General features: G+C 43.0%; 1 protein-coding gene across 2 annotated transcripts in view; it reads left to right on the forward strand.

The window, feature by feature from the left end:
- Nucleotides 1-14,936, forward strand: part of BCR (BCR activator of RhoGEF and GTPase) — a 101,902-nt gene that overhangs the window by 54,152 nt on the left and 32,814 nt on the right. The window contains exons 3-8 of one of the 2 annotated variants that reach the window (XM_056343996.1): nt 5,714-5,818; nt 6,325-6,510; nt 10,192-10,299; nt 12,007-12,067; nt 13,010-13,062; nt 13,404-13,544. In XM_056343996.1, the coding sequence (XP_056199971.1) occupies nt 5,714-5,818; nt 6,325-6,510; nt 10,192-10,299; nt 12,007-12,067; nt 13,010-13,062; nt 13,404-13,544 (654 nt within the window). Of the gene's footprint in view, nt 1-5,713; nt 5,819-6,324; nt 6,511-9,980; nt 10,046-10,191; nt 10,300-12,006; nt 12,068-13,009; nt 13,063-13,403; nt 13,545-14,936 lie in introns of those variants that run through there. The other variant, XM_056344006.1, reaches the window with a different exon arrangement.

Raw genomic sequence — 14,936 nt, forward strand, 5'->3', positions numbered from 1 at the left:
CTTCACTAGAGAAGAGTTATTGCCAAGAGTTTTGGAGTGGATGGGTTGCAGCCCAGAGGCTAAAGGACCGAGAGAGGATGGGAAGCTTCAGTCATCATGATTCTATTGACACTACTTATGTGGGGAGAGATTACAGTGATCGAAAGAGTAGAAGCAAGAAAGGCCTTTCAAGATCTGGTCGCTGTCAAAGCCAGGCTCAAAGATGTGTGTGGGGCTCTATGGAGGTGGGCACAGGGCAGCCAGTGGAAAGGCAAAACTGGTTCTACCCCCTCAGGAAAGGAGGGGAGTCACTTTTCTAGAGTTTAGAAGATGAGGTTTTTGCCAAAATAGATCTCTCCAATTCTTGTATGTATCATACCCAGGGAGGCAGGACTGCTAAAGCCGAGCGACTAACTCCTACTTCCCATTCTGTTTGGAGGGGAAATTGGCTGGTACTTGGAGATTTCCAGGTAGAATTTCGCTTCCATTTTCAGCCATGCAGTTTGCAGTTGGTGCAGCATTGGCAGTTACTGCTGGTCCTCAGACCAGATTCTTCTGTTCTCACTATTTGCCAGCTACATGGAAAGCAGGGCTATGGCAGAGCAGGTTGTGGATTTTTCTCTGAGCTTCATCCCAAGGGGGTCCAGAAAAGTTGACCTCTGAAGCTACATCAGTAAATGGGATATATTGCTCTGCTTGCTACTTCTGTTGCTAGCTTGTCTTTCCCTCTCCAGCATTTCTAAATCCTTCTACTTTCTTCCTCTGAGTATTTGGTTTTGTTTGTTTGTTTTGTTTTACTGTCACTTTCCTCTCACCACCCCCAACAGATGCAACTTTTCCTTTTTATTGTCCAACTCTTTGCTCCTTAAGGGCTCTGCCTGGATGTACAGCCCTTCCTGAGGAGAGCTGGCACACCAGTACTAATGTTATAAATAATGTTGGCTCCTCTCCCTGCTCCTTCCCTTCCCTGCATGGAGCATGATTGGCTAGATTACAGAATTTGCCCTGTTTAGTATCACCAAGACAATGAGACACCTCCAGCCTGTTTAGCTGAAGTGTTCAAAGATATTTACATTTTAAAAATTGAAATTAATAGTTTTTCTTCCATAGGCTGTCAACTTCTGTATGAGATTCTGAGCTGTCCTTAGGGGAAACCTCTCCTTTGAACACATTCATTACACAGCATATGAACACACTGTACCAAAGGAAGGTCTGAGAGTTAAAGTGCCTTTTATACGCCCACTTTGAATCACTGATTCTCTTTACAGAGCTGCCTTGGCAGCAACCACTTTGCAAAATCTTGTGTGTTGTGGTTTCTAGATTCTTAATCTGTGTTCTTCTAACATTTGCAAGAAAACAATTATTGCTGTAAATTCAAACAACAACCAGAAAGCCCCAAGTTCTTTAAACGGTCAGGAAGAGCTGAATCTGTCTAATCCTTGGAGCTGGTGAATCTCAGGCTGGCAGTAATTGAATACAACATACAATGCCAACCTGGTTAGTAAACTAAAGTACTTAGGCTGACAAGCTGTAAACACATTCAAAACAGCCATGGCTCAGGGCCAGTGCATGCGTGCTCTGTAATATCTTCAGTGCTTCTAGCCACTCTGACTGGCCTTGGTTTAGGTCACAAGATTGCGCTTCTGACTGTGCCTCAATCTTTCTGTTTTTAAATCTTTGGAATAGCAAGAACCACCACCCAGTTGAGAAGAAAACACCATAACCTTACAGGCATGAGATACCTGTGAAACTTCCTTTATACTGCTTTCCACTTTCCTTTGTGTTTTCTGTTTTTTTTAAGGTAGTTCATGAGGAGTGGGAGGGAAGGATTGATTTCTTGCGTGCTTGTTCAGACCTGGCTGGGTGTTGGGTCCTCACAGCTCCCATGGCAGATAGACAGGAATGCTCTGGCTGCTGCCCCATGATAGTCTTGTGAGATAGATTTATTCTGAAACATGGAGGTAGAGAGGCAGCCAAAAGATGGAAGGGCAGTGGAGAAAGGCTAGAAATGGATGCTGGCATCAAAGAGGTAGGGACAGAGTCAGAACGTGAAATACTAGTCAGACTTGTACAAGTTAAAAAAGGGCTAACCAAGCTGGGTAGGAAGCATGGGATAGACTGATGACCACCTGGCACTCCCTGCTGAGTAGTTAGTTTGCCAATACAGGCTGCTCCCATGTCCTGCTGGGAACATCCCATCTGCACTTTGGTTAATAGGTGTATTTTTCCCCTAGCTAATGTGGTCTGGTAGATGTGGTACCAGCTCCTCCCCTTGCCACAAGTAGCTCAAAGATTTCTGACTACTTCCTTGCCAGGGTAGGGGAAAGGAGTCCTCAGCCTTGGCAGGTCTCCCTGAACTGGTGGGAAGCTTGATACCTACACCCACGATGTTCCCTCTTTTAACTGCCCTTCTGCCTGGAGTGCAAAAACAGATCAGTCAGTGAGGCTGTTGTGGTCACTGTTGCTCTTTGTTTCCCTTTTTTGTCAGTTACGGGCAAAGCAGAAAATGCCCTTGGCACTGGGTGCATCAGATTTGGTGTACTCTAAGGGGAAAGTGGTTGGACAGCCTCGCAGTATCTCTGCCTGCTAATTACTTTGCTTTGGGTGAGCAGGTGGGCCTGTTCCCAATTCTGTAAGTGAGGGATGTTGTAATACCAACTAATAAACTTACTCCTCCTCTTCCTGATGTTGGCACCAGCTCCCAGTGAGTTTCTCAGTCCTGGAATACATTTCATAACAAGTGTGACTTAAAAAGCACCCTGAGGCTGAAGAAGCATGGGGACTGTTTTCCAGATGTTCATGCAGCAGCAAGAGCTGCTGCTCAGTGCAACCCCAGGTGACATTGTCAGAAAAGGCCTCCCTCAGCAGGGGACACGTGTCCGGGCACTGGCTCTCAGGAGGAAGTACAGAGTGGCAGTACAATGCAGGCAGCAGCATCATAGTGTCATATTGATCCCTGACACAGCAGGAGCAGCAGGAGATCATCTTTTCACATATGAGGGATCTGCATGTAAATTTGAGGTACTGCACTGGAAACCTTTTAATGTGCTTGTGTGATTGTTGGATAAACTCCCCAGAGGGTTTCTGCAGCAACTGCTGTACTGTATCTTAAAGCAGCCAGGCCCTGCCCTGTTTGGCTGCATCTGAAGCTGTTTTGCAAGCATCACGCTTGGAAAAGGCTTCTATTAAAAAGGGTTAGGACAATACTATGGACTTTGCAAAGTAACCTTGTGGTAGTGGCCAGGAAGGAAGGCCTCTAGTGTGTCCTGGGAGATGTTTGCCTCACTGAAAGCACATCTTTTTTAAAGAGAGGAAATTAACATTCAGACAGAAAATGCTGTCTGTCAGCTGACAGTGCCCAGCAAGAACTGGCTTGTAAATTAAAGCTTTTATTTGTGAAGAGGAAAACTGTTGTGCCACTGTCATGACGGGGAAGTTTGAACCATTTAAATAACTTGTCATTGTGTGCTGCTCTTTATGTTACAAATACCCAGCTGGTTTTTAAATCCTTACCTCCTCCAAGAGAACCTGCTAAAGATAATTATAGTGCTGTGTCAATATTGACCAGTCACCTCATCCTCGGGAGTGTGGACTTTGGAGCACTGTTAGTTTTTATCAATGCTTCTTTGTGAAGCTGCATTTTTCTTTTGTAAGTGTTGTAAGAAGTCTCTGGAAACCCAGAGGTGTTGTTTTGGGTTGGGTTTTTTTGCACCAGGGCTGCTATATCCCTGCCTTTTTGGATGAAGGCAATCTTTGTTAAACATCTTGAGGCTGTCTGTCTTGATTATGGTCTACATACCATACCTCACAAAATGGTCCATGAGGTGGACATCCAGGCACTACTGGTAGAGAAATCATAAGGAATGGTCACAATATTGTTGCACACTTCTGTTGGAGCTATTACAGGTAGTCATATGGGTACTCTGTAGGTACACAGAATCTGTTGCAGCATTCATTTTTACCGTGCAGTTTGTTACTGGTGTTCTTCTGAAATCATCTGAACACAACTGCTGAATTACAGATTTCTAGCCTCTTAGATGCTCTCTCAAGATGTTAAAAAGCCCTGTGGTTTTTACTGAACCTTACTGAGGAGTGAGGTGCAAAGACAAGTTCTTCTTTCCATCTAGCACCCGATGTGTATGTAAATTTTACTCATTTCCTTAGAACAGCTTCTGTCTGCCACTTCTATTTAAGAAGTGGTGGTGGTATTTGACACCTCACAAAATTTTTATGAGGTAGTCATTGCAAGGTCTTTTAGCCTAGAAAATAGTTTGTGACATTTAATGAAAGCATTCAAAAATCAGGATAGTTATTGATGAGACTGAATCCAGAAATATCTGGGAGCGTGAGGATCTGTTTCTTTCTTCGCGTGGTGCGTAGGCTCAAAGTCACACTCAGAATGTGACAGTTACTGTCAGCTTACCTATAGTCGAGATACCTTCTGTCCATAATGAACCTCATGTATACATCTATAGGGTTCAAAGTATTCGACCCTAAACTAAATGGAGGGCTTTTTTGTCAGCTATAGGGCTTTATAGTCCGTCAATAGAGTGGTGCATACAGCTATGTTTTGTGATCCTCCTGCTGCTGAAATCAATAGCTGAAGATTCCTGTGGATGTTAAAAGGAGTAGGATAGAGCCCCGAACAACCTACCCAAAGCCTTTGAAAAGTATCCACCCTTTCAGATTCAACTACCGACTCTGTTGTTAGAGACATTTAGCAATATTAAAAAGTTGCAACAATTGTAAAAAGCCATTTCTGTGAATGACAGAAATGAACTAGAAATAAGTTCTATTTATAAGATTATTTATAACCTTCATTGTTCAGCCACATTTTTTTACGGAGTTTATGGAAATACTCAATTTCACTTTATCAGGTTAAACATTTTTCAGGTAACAGTTTTGAGATGAAAGATAATTGAAACTCAACAGAGGGGATTACTGCTTCTCTTAACACTTGATGTTAGTCTTCCCTTGATGTGTACATTTGCCCGTGAATGTATTTATTTTTTTCTCTCTCTTCCTTCAGTTGTTTTGTTGAAGAACTCCTTCATGGAATCCCAATAAGAAAATCAGCATGTGTGTTCCAAGTAGTGCTGATTATTCCATCCTCTCACTAAAAATAGACATTGTACAAGCTGGCACTGAAAAATAATTTAGTGAATAGTAGAGAGTGGGAGAAAGAAACAGCCATCTTAACACCGATGTCAGGCTGTAACTGCTGTATATTCATGTGCATCTGTGTCAATGCAGGGGAAATAATCCTGTCTGCATGGAGAAACATGGCTTTGGAGTAAGATCATAGAGAACTCTTGCGGGAGGAGTGAGTAAATTGCACGTAACCAAGAGTCCCCTGAGATTTGTTTAGGAGGATAAATTCTGAATATTTAAGTTCTGAGTTTTGAATTTTGTGAAGAAGTCTGGGCTCCTAATTGAGGCACTGAACTTGGATGACTAAAGCCAACACCTATATTTCATCTAAGTGACATCAGTTGCTGGTAAATAAAAATATCTTTAATGTTTTATATTTGCTTATTTCTAGAAACAAGATGCTGAGCACAGGTGGGGTTTTTTAGTCTAAAAGTAAATAAAAACCCCAAGTATGCTATGGTCAGCTGAATGATCTCTTTAACTCTCCGTTCTCATTCTTGGTTTTTTTTCTTTCTCTCCAACCCCCCCCCTTTTTTCCCCCTTCCTTTTTTATTTTTTTTTCTCCTTGACAACTGCTTTGTAGAGTGAACCAGACCTGGAAAAAGGCCTGGAGATGAGAAAATGGGTCCTGTCCGGAATCCTAGCCAGTGAGGAAACCTACCTGAGCCACCTGGAGGCTCTGCTGCTGGTAAGTGTTTGTGACAGATGCCATTTCAAACACTGGTACTTGAATTTGATGCTGCTTCCATCCGAGGTTTCCCAGAACTTCACATACCATGGGTTACAAGTTGCTGGGTGCAAAGAGCACCTGTTACTTCCAGTAGAGAAAGAGAGGCTTAAAGAAAGGACTGGATATGGCACACCTAGGGTTAGCGTAGTAGTATCCAGGAGCCCTGTCTTTCAGTATTCTGTGCTAATTATTAGACATGTTGCTGTACAGTTGGGCAGAGATTAAGGAAATCGAGTGCAGAGGGATTTTAATCACACCATTAATATCCTGGGAAAATCCACCTACCAGGGGTGGCTGATCCCCATGACAGAACTTGTTAATGTCTAGCTTTCAGGAGTTGTGTGAATGCAAGTATCACTTATTAATAAGATGAAAAACAGCTCTCTGGAGGGATGTGTTGTAATGTGGCAAGGGTGAAGGTACTTGGTTTGCATGATAACAATTTCCTTTTTTCCTAATTTCAGCCCATGAAGCCTTTGAAAGCAGCTGCCACCACCTCTCAGCCTGTGCTGACTAGTCAGCAGATTGAGACAATATTTTTCAAAGTGCCTGAGCTCTATGAGATCCACAAAGAATTCTATGATGGGCTCTTTCCCCGAGTGCAGCAGTGGAGTCACCAGCAACGTGTAGGGGATCTCTTCCAAAAGTTGGTGAGTCAGCTACCATCACCAAAGTTTCTGTTACCTCCCATTCATCTTGCAAGGGCTGGTACTACTCCCTTTGGTGACTGTGCATAGTCTGAAGGGATGAAAACTCATAGCTGGGTTAGGTGAGAGGCTTCTAGCTTTACCACTGCAGTGAAGGGCCTGCAGCAAAAGTGGCTGTTTCATTGCCTTTAATTCAAGACTCGAGCAAGCTATGCTCCTAATACAAATACAGTTTCACAGAGATGTTGAATCTCCAGGGTGTCTGCAGTGTCATCAGACCATTTGCTTTAGAGGAAGATGGGAGAATGGCAGTGTTAAAAAGCATACTTTGAAACACCAACAGCTAAAAATGTTTCATACTATTGCTGAACTACTTGACATGTATTTCCTTCTTTCTGTGGTGCTTTGCTGTATCTTGTACTGATTGTCTCGGTTTTATGGTCATCGCTTTTGGCTTTGCTTTTCTACCACCATCCTGGCCTTTAATATTACCTTTGCTGCTATGCTGATGCAGTCCACCTGCTCCTGAGAATCCTCCAAGGAACCTCAACAAAATTCTCTGAGTGCGGAACAGGACAAAGACATATACAGCATATTCCTGAGGCTAAATTAAAATTGCTGAGTTTCTGTGCCAGATGACAAATTGTTTGCATTCTAGGGGATTCCTTTGGCCCCTTTAGCCTCTCCCCTAGCATGTGGAGAAAGCAAAGGATTAAAGGAGCTGTTTTTTCCTTTTCAGAAAAGAAAAGAATCTCTGCATTCCAGAGGTGCCTCTGATTCTCAGGGTAGGAGTGACATTCCAGTGAGGGGGTTATTGGATGAGGAGTGTGCTTTACCAGGGTCACTCAATTGTTAGCAGCTGTGTAGCCCAGCACCATCCCCATCCCCTATGGAGCAGGGGGAGATGGGTCTGGAAGATGATGTTTTCCATGCATGCCAGCAGCTCAAGATCAAAATAGGGGAATCTGTTTTTCACTGCCAGCATGTTTTAGCCAGGAGGGGTCAAGTTGGTGCCTTGGTGAGTAGTTCATGGTATGCAATTTGAGCAACTGGTTTAAGAAGACAAAGCCACCTGCTGCTGGTTGCTGAAGCAAAGATACAGAAGGCTGCTGAAAAGTGGAAGCCTCTCAAACTCCGTTGAAAGTGTAGTGCAGCAATGAAGATAGCGCTAATTGTAGAAGACCTGAATATAATCTTCACCACTGCTGCCTGTGGAGCAAGCTTTGATTCACTATACAGCTACTTAGGCCTTTGTTTAAGACCATTTCTTGCTGATGGTGGTTGCAAGTGCAGGAGTTAAGCCCATCCAGAACTCTATTTTTATGTTCCCCTGACTCTTCTGCATTTGTTACAGAATTGTTTATTTTGTTGGATTACTGTTGGAAGCAAAGGAGCAAATTGCCCTAGCACAGGAAGCTTTGAGCTAGCTTAGCAGTTTCAGTTTCTGGTGGTTTGGTACAGTATCAGTGGGAATTGTGAACTCTTTGCTGGATGAGATAAAGCTAATAATTCTTGGCAGGCAGTGGGAAGCAGCTAGATGAGAGAGACGGCAAGAGCATGAGGCATTACAAGACATCCATACTGGATGTACATCAAATATTTTGAAGCAGACTGTTTACTTGTGGGCATGCCATGCAATCTGATGATAAACACTGGAATTGTTATTATCCTGAGGTTCCTGGGGACATGAATTTTCTTTAATATCACACAAAACAAAGCACCATGGATTGGAGTTATATAGGTAGTGCATGCAAGGCGTTTTAGAATTTCATGTGGTCTGGCACGGTATGATCCATTTGCAATGGCAGTGACTGTTATTCCACCTTTTTCCTGTTGAAACTAAGGAAAAGGGAAAAAAAAAAAAAGACACTAGGCATGTGGGAGTGAAAAATGCTTCTCATTTTTGGGGAATATTTTGTACGTATCTCTTATAACTAGAAAGGAAGCACTTTAGAACTGTTTTTAGAAATGATGAAATATTTAGCAAATATTATCACTGATTAGTTTTCAGGACTGGAAAAAAATGTAACCAAAAGCCAGTTATTTCTACCAAAGCTTATTTTTTGCCATGTGTTGTTTTTAATTGGAAAAGAGAAAACTTAAACCAGCATGAAGACTTGTGTGAGCATTATTGCTTTGATTAGAAACTCAGTTTTTAATTAATATGATGTTTTCATGGCGGCATGTTTAGAGGAGGAAAACAAAAGCTTAGAAAGACTGTTCAAGAGTAGCAGGAAATGGAAAGAGCCACACAGGAATGGAGAAACTGTAAAGCTCTGCCATGTTAGCTGGCATCATCCAAAACTGAATGTCATAAATCCTGCAAATGATTAGTAATTCTGACAGCAGCTTCTTCACAGAATTGTGTTCCAGTGGCAAATACAGATTTTATTCTCTCCACACTGTATGGGCCAGGTCATCCCTGGTGTAAGTGAGCACAGTTCCCTCCAGCTTTGGTCATAACCATATCATTTTGTATGGGGGTTGAGACTGGTTCCTAATCTTTCAGTAGAATGTGCCCTAGGAAATAGCTTACGATTTCTTAGCCTCTGTTAGCTAAAGAAATTTGTGTAGGCATATATTTCCTGAGAGTCGCTTTTTCTCTTCCATCGTCTCTTGCATGAATCTTCATAGAGAATGGGGAACACAATGACTGTGAGACAGCAGGAGAGGAAAAGTGCACTGCGTGGGAAAGTGAACTGCTCTGCCTGTTGCATGTCTTGGGCAGAAGTGTCAGGGAATTTGCAGAAATAATAAGGTTAAGTGCAAGCTCATCTGGTAAGAACTCCTTAATGGAGCCTTATACAGCACTCCACCTGTTGGCTCACCATGCATTTGCAAGCATGTTCAAGCTGCTGAGGTGTTTACAGCACACCCTGTGCAGCGCTGCAGCACAAAACCAGCTCTGCAATCCAGACAACCTTGGAAGCTACCCAGGGATTTCCGGAGCTGGATCTTACGTTCTCTGGCTGCAATTCCTAAGTCAGCAAATGGGACCAGTACTAAGACTCTGTGATAATAATGGCTTATTACTGTACTCTGAGGCCTGTTCCATCTTCTTCTGGACCAATGCTTATTCCTTCTGCTGGAAAAATTGCCATTTTCCATCACCTAGTGCTGCAGTCACTGCCTTCCAAACAGATTTTGCTCTGGATCTTTCTTCTGTATTTTCAGTGCTCCACTGCCCTTATTACAATGTTCACTAGTGCAAATATGGGTTAATATCTGCATTAGGTTTGATTTAGTGTGTCCATCATGCAAAAGCTAACAAGTAGCTTGCTGGGGTCACATTTGTGCTGTTGGGCTGAATCATTCCTGTCTGATTCATATTATGTGGCAAATAGCCAGCAGCTCCACTTACATCAATGAGCTAAAATATTAATAGATACTAATCTGGCAGTTCAGAAGGGAAAAATAGATGGCAGTGATAAGGATGCATCATTCTTGCAGGCTTCCACATCCTTTGCAAGTGAACTTGTTCAGCATACATGGAACTGGGTACATGGGAGCACCTGTGCTGGTTAAGCAAAGCTGACAGGTCAGTGATGTCTTCCTGGGCCTGCTTAGCATTCCCTGTGATTCTTTGATGTGAAGGAACATGACCCAATCATTAGATACTGAGGCTGGCCATCCCAAACTGTCTTCTTCCCCAGAGTTTATTTAATTTTGTTTTGCTTCCTGCAGGCCAGCCAGCTGGGAGTGTACCGGGCCTTTGTGGATAACTATGAAGTTGCTATGGAGACAGCAGAGAAATGCTGCCAAGCCAACGCTCAGTTTGCTGAAATCTCTGAGGTAATGTCATGGTATTCAGACACACGAGCTGTCTGGATCTGACTAATATTCTTCGATGTCACTCCTGTCTATCCTCCAAGTATCTTTGCAGCCCTGACTTCTGGAGGAGTTGTGACCTCACGTAGACTCACGTCTTCAGCTCATGTTCTTACAGCGATTTATGCTTTGGGCTAATAGAGGTTATCACATAGACAGCCTTTATGTGCTGTTCCCACCCAGGGAATCTTGTAAAAACTGGCATTGCTTTGAACTTCTCAGCTTTGTGCCACCTTCATGCATTTCCAGAAGGGAAAGCTGTATTTAAGTTTCTCACATATTTCTTTTGCTAGTAATGATGCTGACTATGGTGTAAAAAGCCATCCTTAATGGCTTCCATTATGACTGTCAGTGGAGTTGCAGGCTTCGCTGGCATGGAGAGGAGGAGAGGGTAGCTGTCTGTTTAAAAAAGCAAGTGTGTCCACCATAGTTTATAATATTATTCATTGGGCTTCTCTGATTTCCTCTTTTTAAGAGGAATGCCTGTGTCAGAGCATTGACATCGAATACTTTTTTAGACTTCCCGGGCCACCAGCTTTACCTGCAGTGCATGTTCTCATTGACTGGCTGTATTGTGGTGATTATGTCTTGGAAGAACTCCGTTGCCAAAAAGACATGAACTTCATATGTGTGTCCTTAAAAAGAAACGGATAATCAGAGCCAAATAAAACTAGGGGCATTCACTGCTCTGAAAAAAATCCTGAGTATATTCAGTATTGTGTGTCCCTTTAGATTTTTATGATAAAGAAGTAAAATAAAACATGTTCCTTGCATGAAACGAGGGAGGTAAGACTTGCCTGCTGTACTACTCATTGGAGTGCAGATGTCTTCTGTTCTTTCCTTTCCTGAGGATTTCCATCAGGTTCTGGTCCTTTCCCTGACCAGTTCAGTGCTCTAGTGGTGTCCTCTCATCAGTAAGTAGCCTCCCCTGTGCTTTTCTTTCAGTGCTAAAATGCATTTCATGGACTTTCCTGTTTATTAATAGTAATATGTATAGATGATACTATGGTCGTCCCTAGAAGACAGAATAGAGATTAAGGCCCCAGGGTCCTGGGCTCTGTGCAAATGTGATCCCTCTGTTTTGCTGTTTTCTGAAGGGTGATTCTGAAATCATGCTAGTATCTGCTGTATTTGGAATAATGGTGGTGATGCTTTTGCATTTGTGTCCTGGTGAGGATTTCAGAGCTCAGCACACTAATGCATGTAGCTTCACAGTCCATGTGCAGAGAGGGAGGAGTTGCAGGCATAGCTCTGAGTACAAGTATGAGGAAGTATAACCTGGGGGTACTGAATCCCAATCCTGTACTTTATTTATTGGTGGTGTGCACGTGCTGTGACAACAGCTGCATCATTATGGATGTGTCTTTCTCCTCAGGTAATTTTAAAACTCCACCATCCCTGTTGCTGTAGGTGGTTACCTGCTTTGCTGCATCTCTACTGATATGCACTCCTAAGAAAATTGCTTATTTTGAGTTGTGTGGATGCCTGCGACATGGCAATGGTGGATTTACCAAGGAAAGCACGCTTTTCCTTCACTGACTTGAGCTGTGATAAGACTGTCCTCCATTCACACTTAGGCCCTCCCCTGGAGGAGCAGATAGCCTCTTACATTCCCATGTGATATTTCAAGGTGATTGACCATCTGCTATGTGGGTTTTCTTTTTCTTTTAGAATCTAAAGGCTAGAAGCACAAAGGAATCTAAAGATCAGACGACGAAAAATTCCTTGGAAAGTGAGTGATCCATGGAAAGGAGACTGGTTTGTCAGGACTGGATGAAGGCTGTTGCCAAACCTCCACTCTCCCTTTTTCTTTTTAAATGCTGGAAAATTATGGAGTCTCTGCTGGCTCTACCTGGGAAATCAGTTCCCTTTTGCTAAGTAGCAGAGTTGATGCATAGTAAGCTATGTGCATTCATGGGGAAGTCCCTGCCCAGCTTAAAACTTCATCAGTCCCTTTGGGCAGAACCAGGCCAGCCAAAGGACTGCTGTGATTTTGACAGAACATCTGCTACCCAGTGATAGCACAAATGCAATCCTAGCAGTTATTGTTATGTGGGTTTTGCCCTATGGTAGCATCTAGAGAGCCTGATCAAGATCAGGTTCCATGGTGCTTGTTTCTATGCACAATAGTAGAAGTAAGTAGAAGCAGAAGACAATCTGTGTTGGAAGAAGCTTCCATACTCACCAATATAAAAGATAGTCCCCTTCCTGTTTTGGCCTGTTATTGGGATTTGGAAGCACTCGGCGTGTTATGCTGAACTCCAGAAGGAGGGATGAACAGTCAACTTTTCAGGTACCTCCTTGGAAACTTAGAGTGCAAAGCCTGATTCTGACCTGTGGGACCAGGCATGTTGCCAGGGAATGATAGGAACTGTGCCATGCTGCGTGCAGGTATTCTGTACTACCTTGTGTGCTCCTCATCCAGTGTCTGGCAAGGCGTGCTCACAAGTGGCCATCTGTTTGCTGTGGAGCATGTTTATTTCCTCTGTGTGTTCATGTGTGTTTTATTGGCTGTGCAGCACATTAACCTTAGAGAAGGGGATTTTCCAGCAGCTCATTGGTTAATAAACCTGTACCTGTACATTTAGTTGTATTGGACAAGTTGTTCTGTAGGGGCTGTATTTAGGTACTTTTTCCTTATGTTCCTGCTGCCTTTTTTTTTTTTTCTCCACAGCTCTGTTATACAAGCCAGTGGATCGAGTGACTCGCAGCACACTTGTCCTGCATGTAAGTATCTGAAGGGTAGTTTTCAAACTTTAGGCCCCTTTCCTGTTTTCTTCACACTTCAGATTTTCCATGGAGCTTCAGGACTGCAAAAATAAACCTGTCATGCTGCATAAGTCCCTTTACACTAAGCGGGGGGAGTCCATATGTAGGACCCCGCTACCTCTTCATCAGTGTTACCAAGAAGGGCAGAGTATTATCCTCTTCCTCTAGAGATAGAGCCATGCTTTAATCCATAAGAAGCTGGAGCATCTTTTCCTACAGCTCTAGTTAGGGGCCCTCAGACCCTCCTGCTTTCCAGTGCTGCTCATGGTTCTGTTCTTTCTTTGTGTTCCTGGTGTCAGGATTTGCTCAAGCACACTCCAGTGAGCCACCCTGATCATCCACTCCTGCAGGATGCTCTGCGGATCTCACAGAACTTCCTCTCCAGTATCAATGAGGAGATCACTCCTCGTCGGCAGTCCATGACTGTAAAGAAGGGGGAGGTGAGTCTTCCAGCTTTCGTTATTTTCTCAGTTTCTGAATACTGGTTGTGCCTTTTCTGTACAGCAGACTAGGAAGTTATGCTATTAATTCATTTGTTGCTAAGATACAGTTTGTGCAGTGTCCTCATTCTCTAAAGGATGTGGTACAGCTCCTCTCTGTTTGCTGTTTGGAAACCTAGAGGAAAAATATGATTAGAGTTTTATCCTTAGCACTGTTACAGTCATTTATCATATATAATTTCTACGATGGATATTGCTATGCACTAAATGGATTTGTATCTTACCTGCAAACTGAAACCAAACAGGAAGCCTGGGAGGGGAAAAAGGTGAGGGAAATAAAAAATCATAAAAGATTAGGAAAAGCTGTTTTCCAGAATCTTCATTCTTGCCCTAAAACTCTTTTTTTTTTTTTTTTTTTTTTTTTTTACATCCTCATTCCTAAGGAAGAATGTTGTAAATGGGACTAGGAAGCAAAACAAATGGAATGCAGAAGCTGAGGGAGATGATTGACTCCTAAGGGTGTAATATAACTCTTTTCAGCTCTGCTAGGAGCTGGACTACACCCAGAATGTTCCAATATGTGCAGTTCCTTTACATGCATGCAATGTTGTGCAAGGATGATGTAGAACTACACAGTGGTCAAGTCCTGTATGCCTCAGTGGGCTCAATTCATCTGCCTTATAATTTCATTAGAAAGCAATACAGACCTTCCTGATGAGGGAAGGCTAGGACTGACAGAAGTATTAAAGAAAGAGAAGGGTGTAGGAGATTGGAGAAGAGAGGTGCAGCTCAGATAGCGTATGTGTTAAGAGGAACTGGGCAACATGCCAGAGATACTGGCTGATCAAAAGTGACCCAAATTATTGTGTACAAAAACATCTCACATTAAGCCCAGGAGGTTGTTAAGATACGATGAACCTTCATGGTGTATTCCCAAATCTTGTCAGCTAAACATACTTGCTTTTGGCTGCTAAACTGATTTTCAACTGACAAAAGATTTGCTGGAAGCTGCAGTACTGGGAATTTGGTGCACTTTGTCCTGCAAGTCTTATTCATTGTCTCATTTTGTCAACTGCAGAAGTCTGCAGCTGAGGAAAGAAGAGGAGGGGCTGAGCAATTGGAGGCTGAGGTAGAAGCTTAGACATCAGTCACTAGGGCTTCAGTGATAGTAGATGGCCTCATTAAAGTGGATGCTGATTGAGTCATAGCAGAAATTGCAGCCTAGAATGCCCCCTCACAGGGGAGGGAGCATTTTGTTTTCTCTGGTTGTCTGTCAGCATTTCAATGAGGAGTACAGGCTTTGAAAAGTGTCATGCAGAATCCTAATGAGGTGTCAGAGCCCAGGCAGAGGGGCAGGCTCAGGAGGATGGTCCTGATGTTCTCTTTTTGGAG

This window comes from Falco biarmicus, chromosome 1, assembly GCF_023638135.1.
Source record: "Falco biarmicus isolate bFalBia1 chromosome 1, bFalBia1.pri, whole genome shotgun sequence".
Classification (NCBI taxonomy): domain Eukaryota; kingdom Metazoa; phylum Chordata; class Aves; order Falconiformes; family Falconidae; genus Falco; species Falco biarmicus.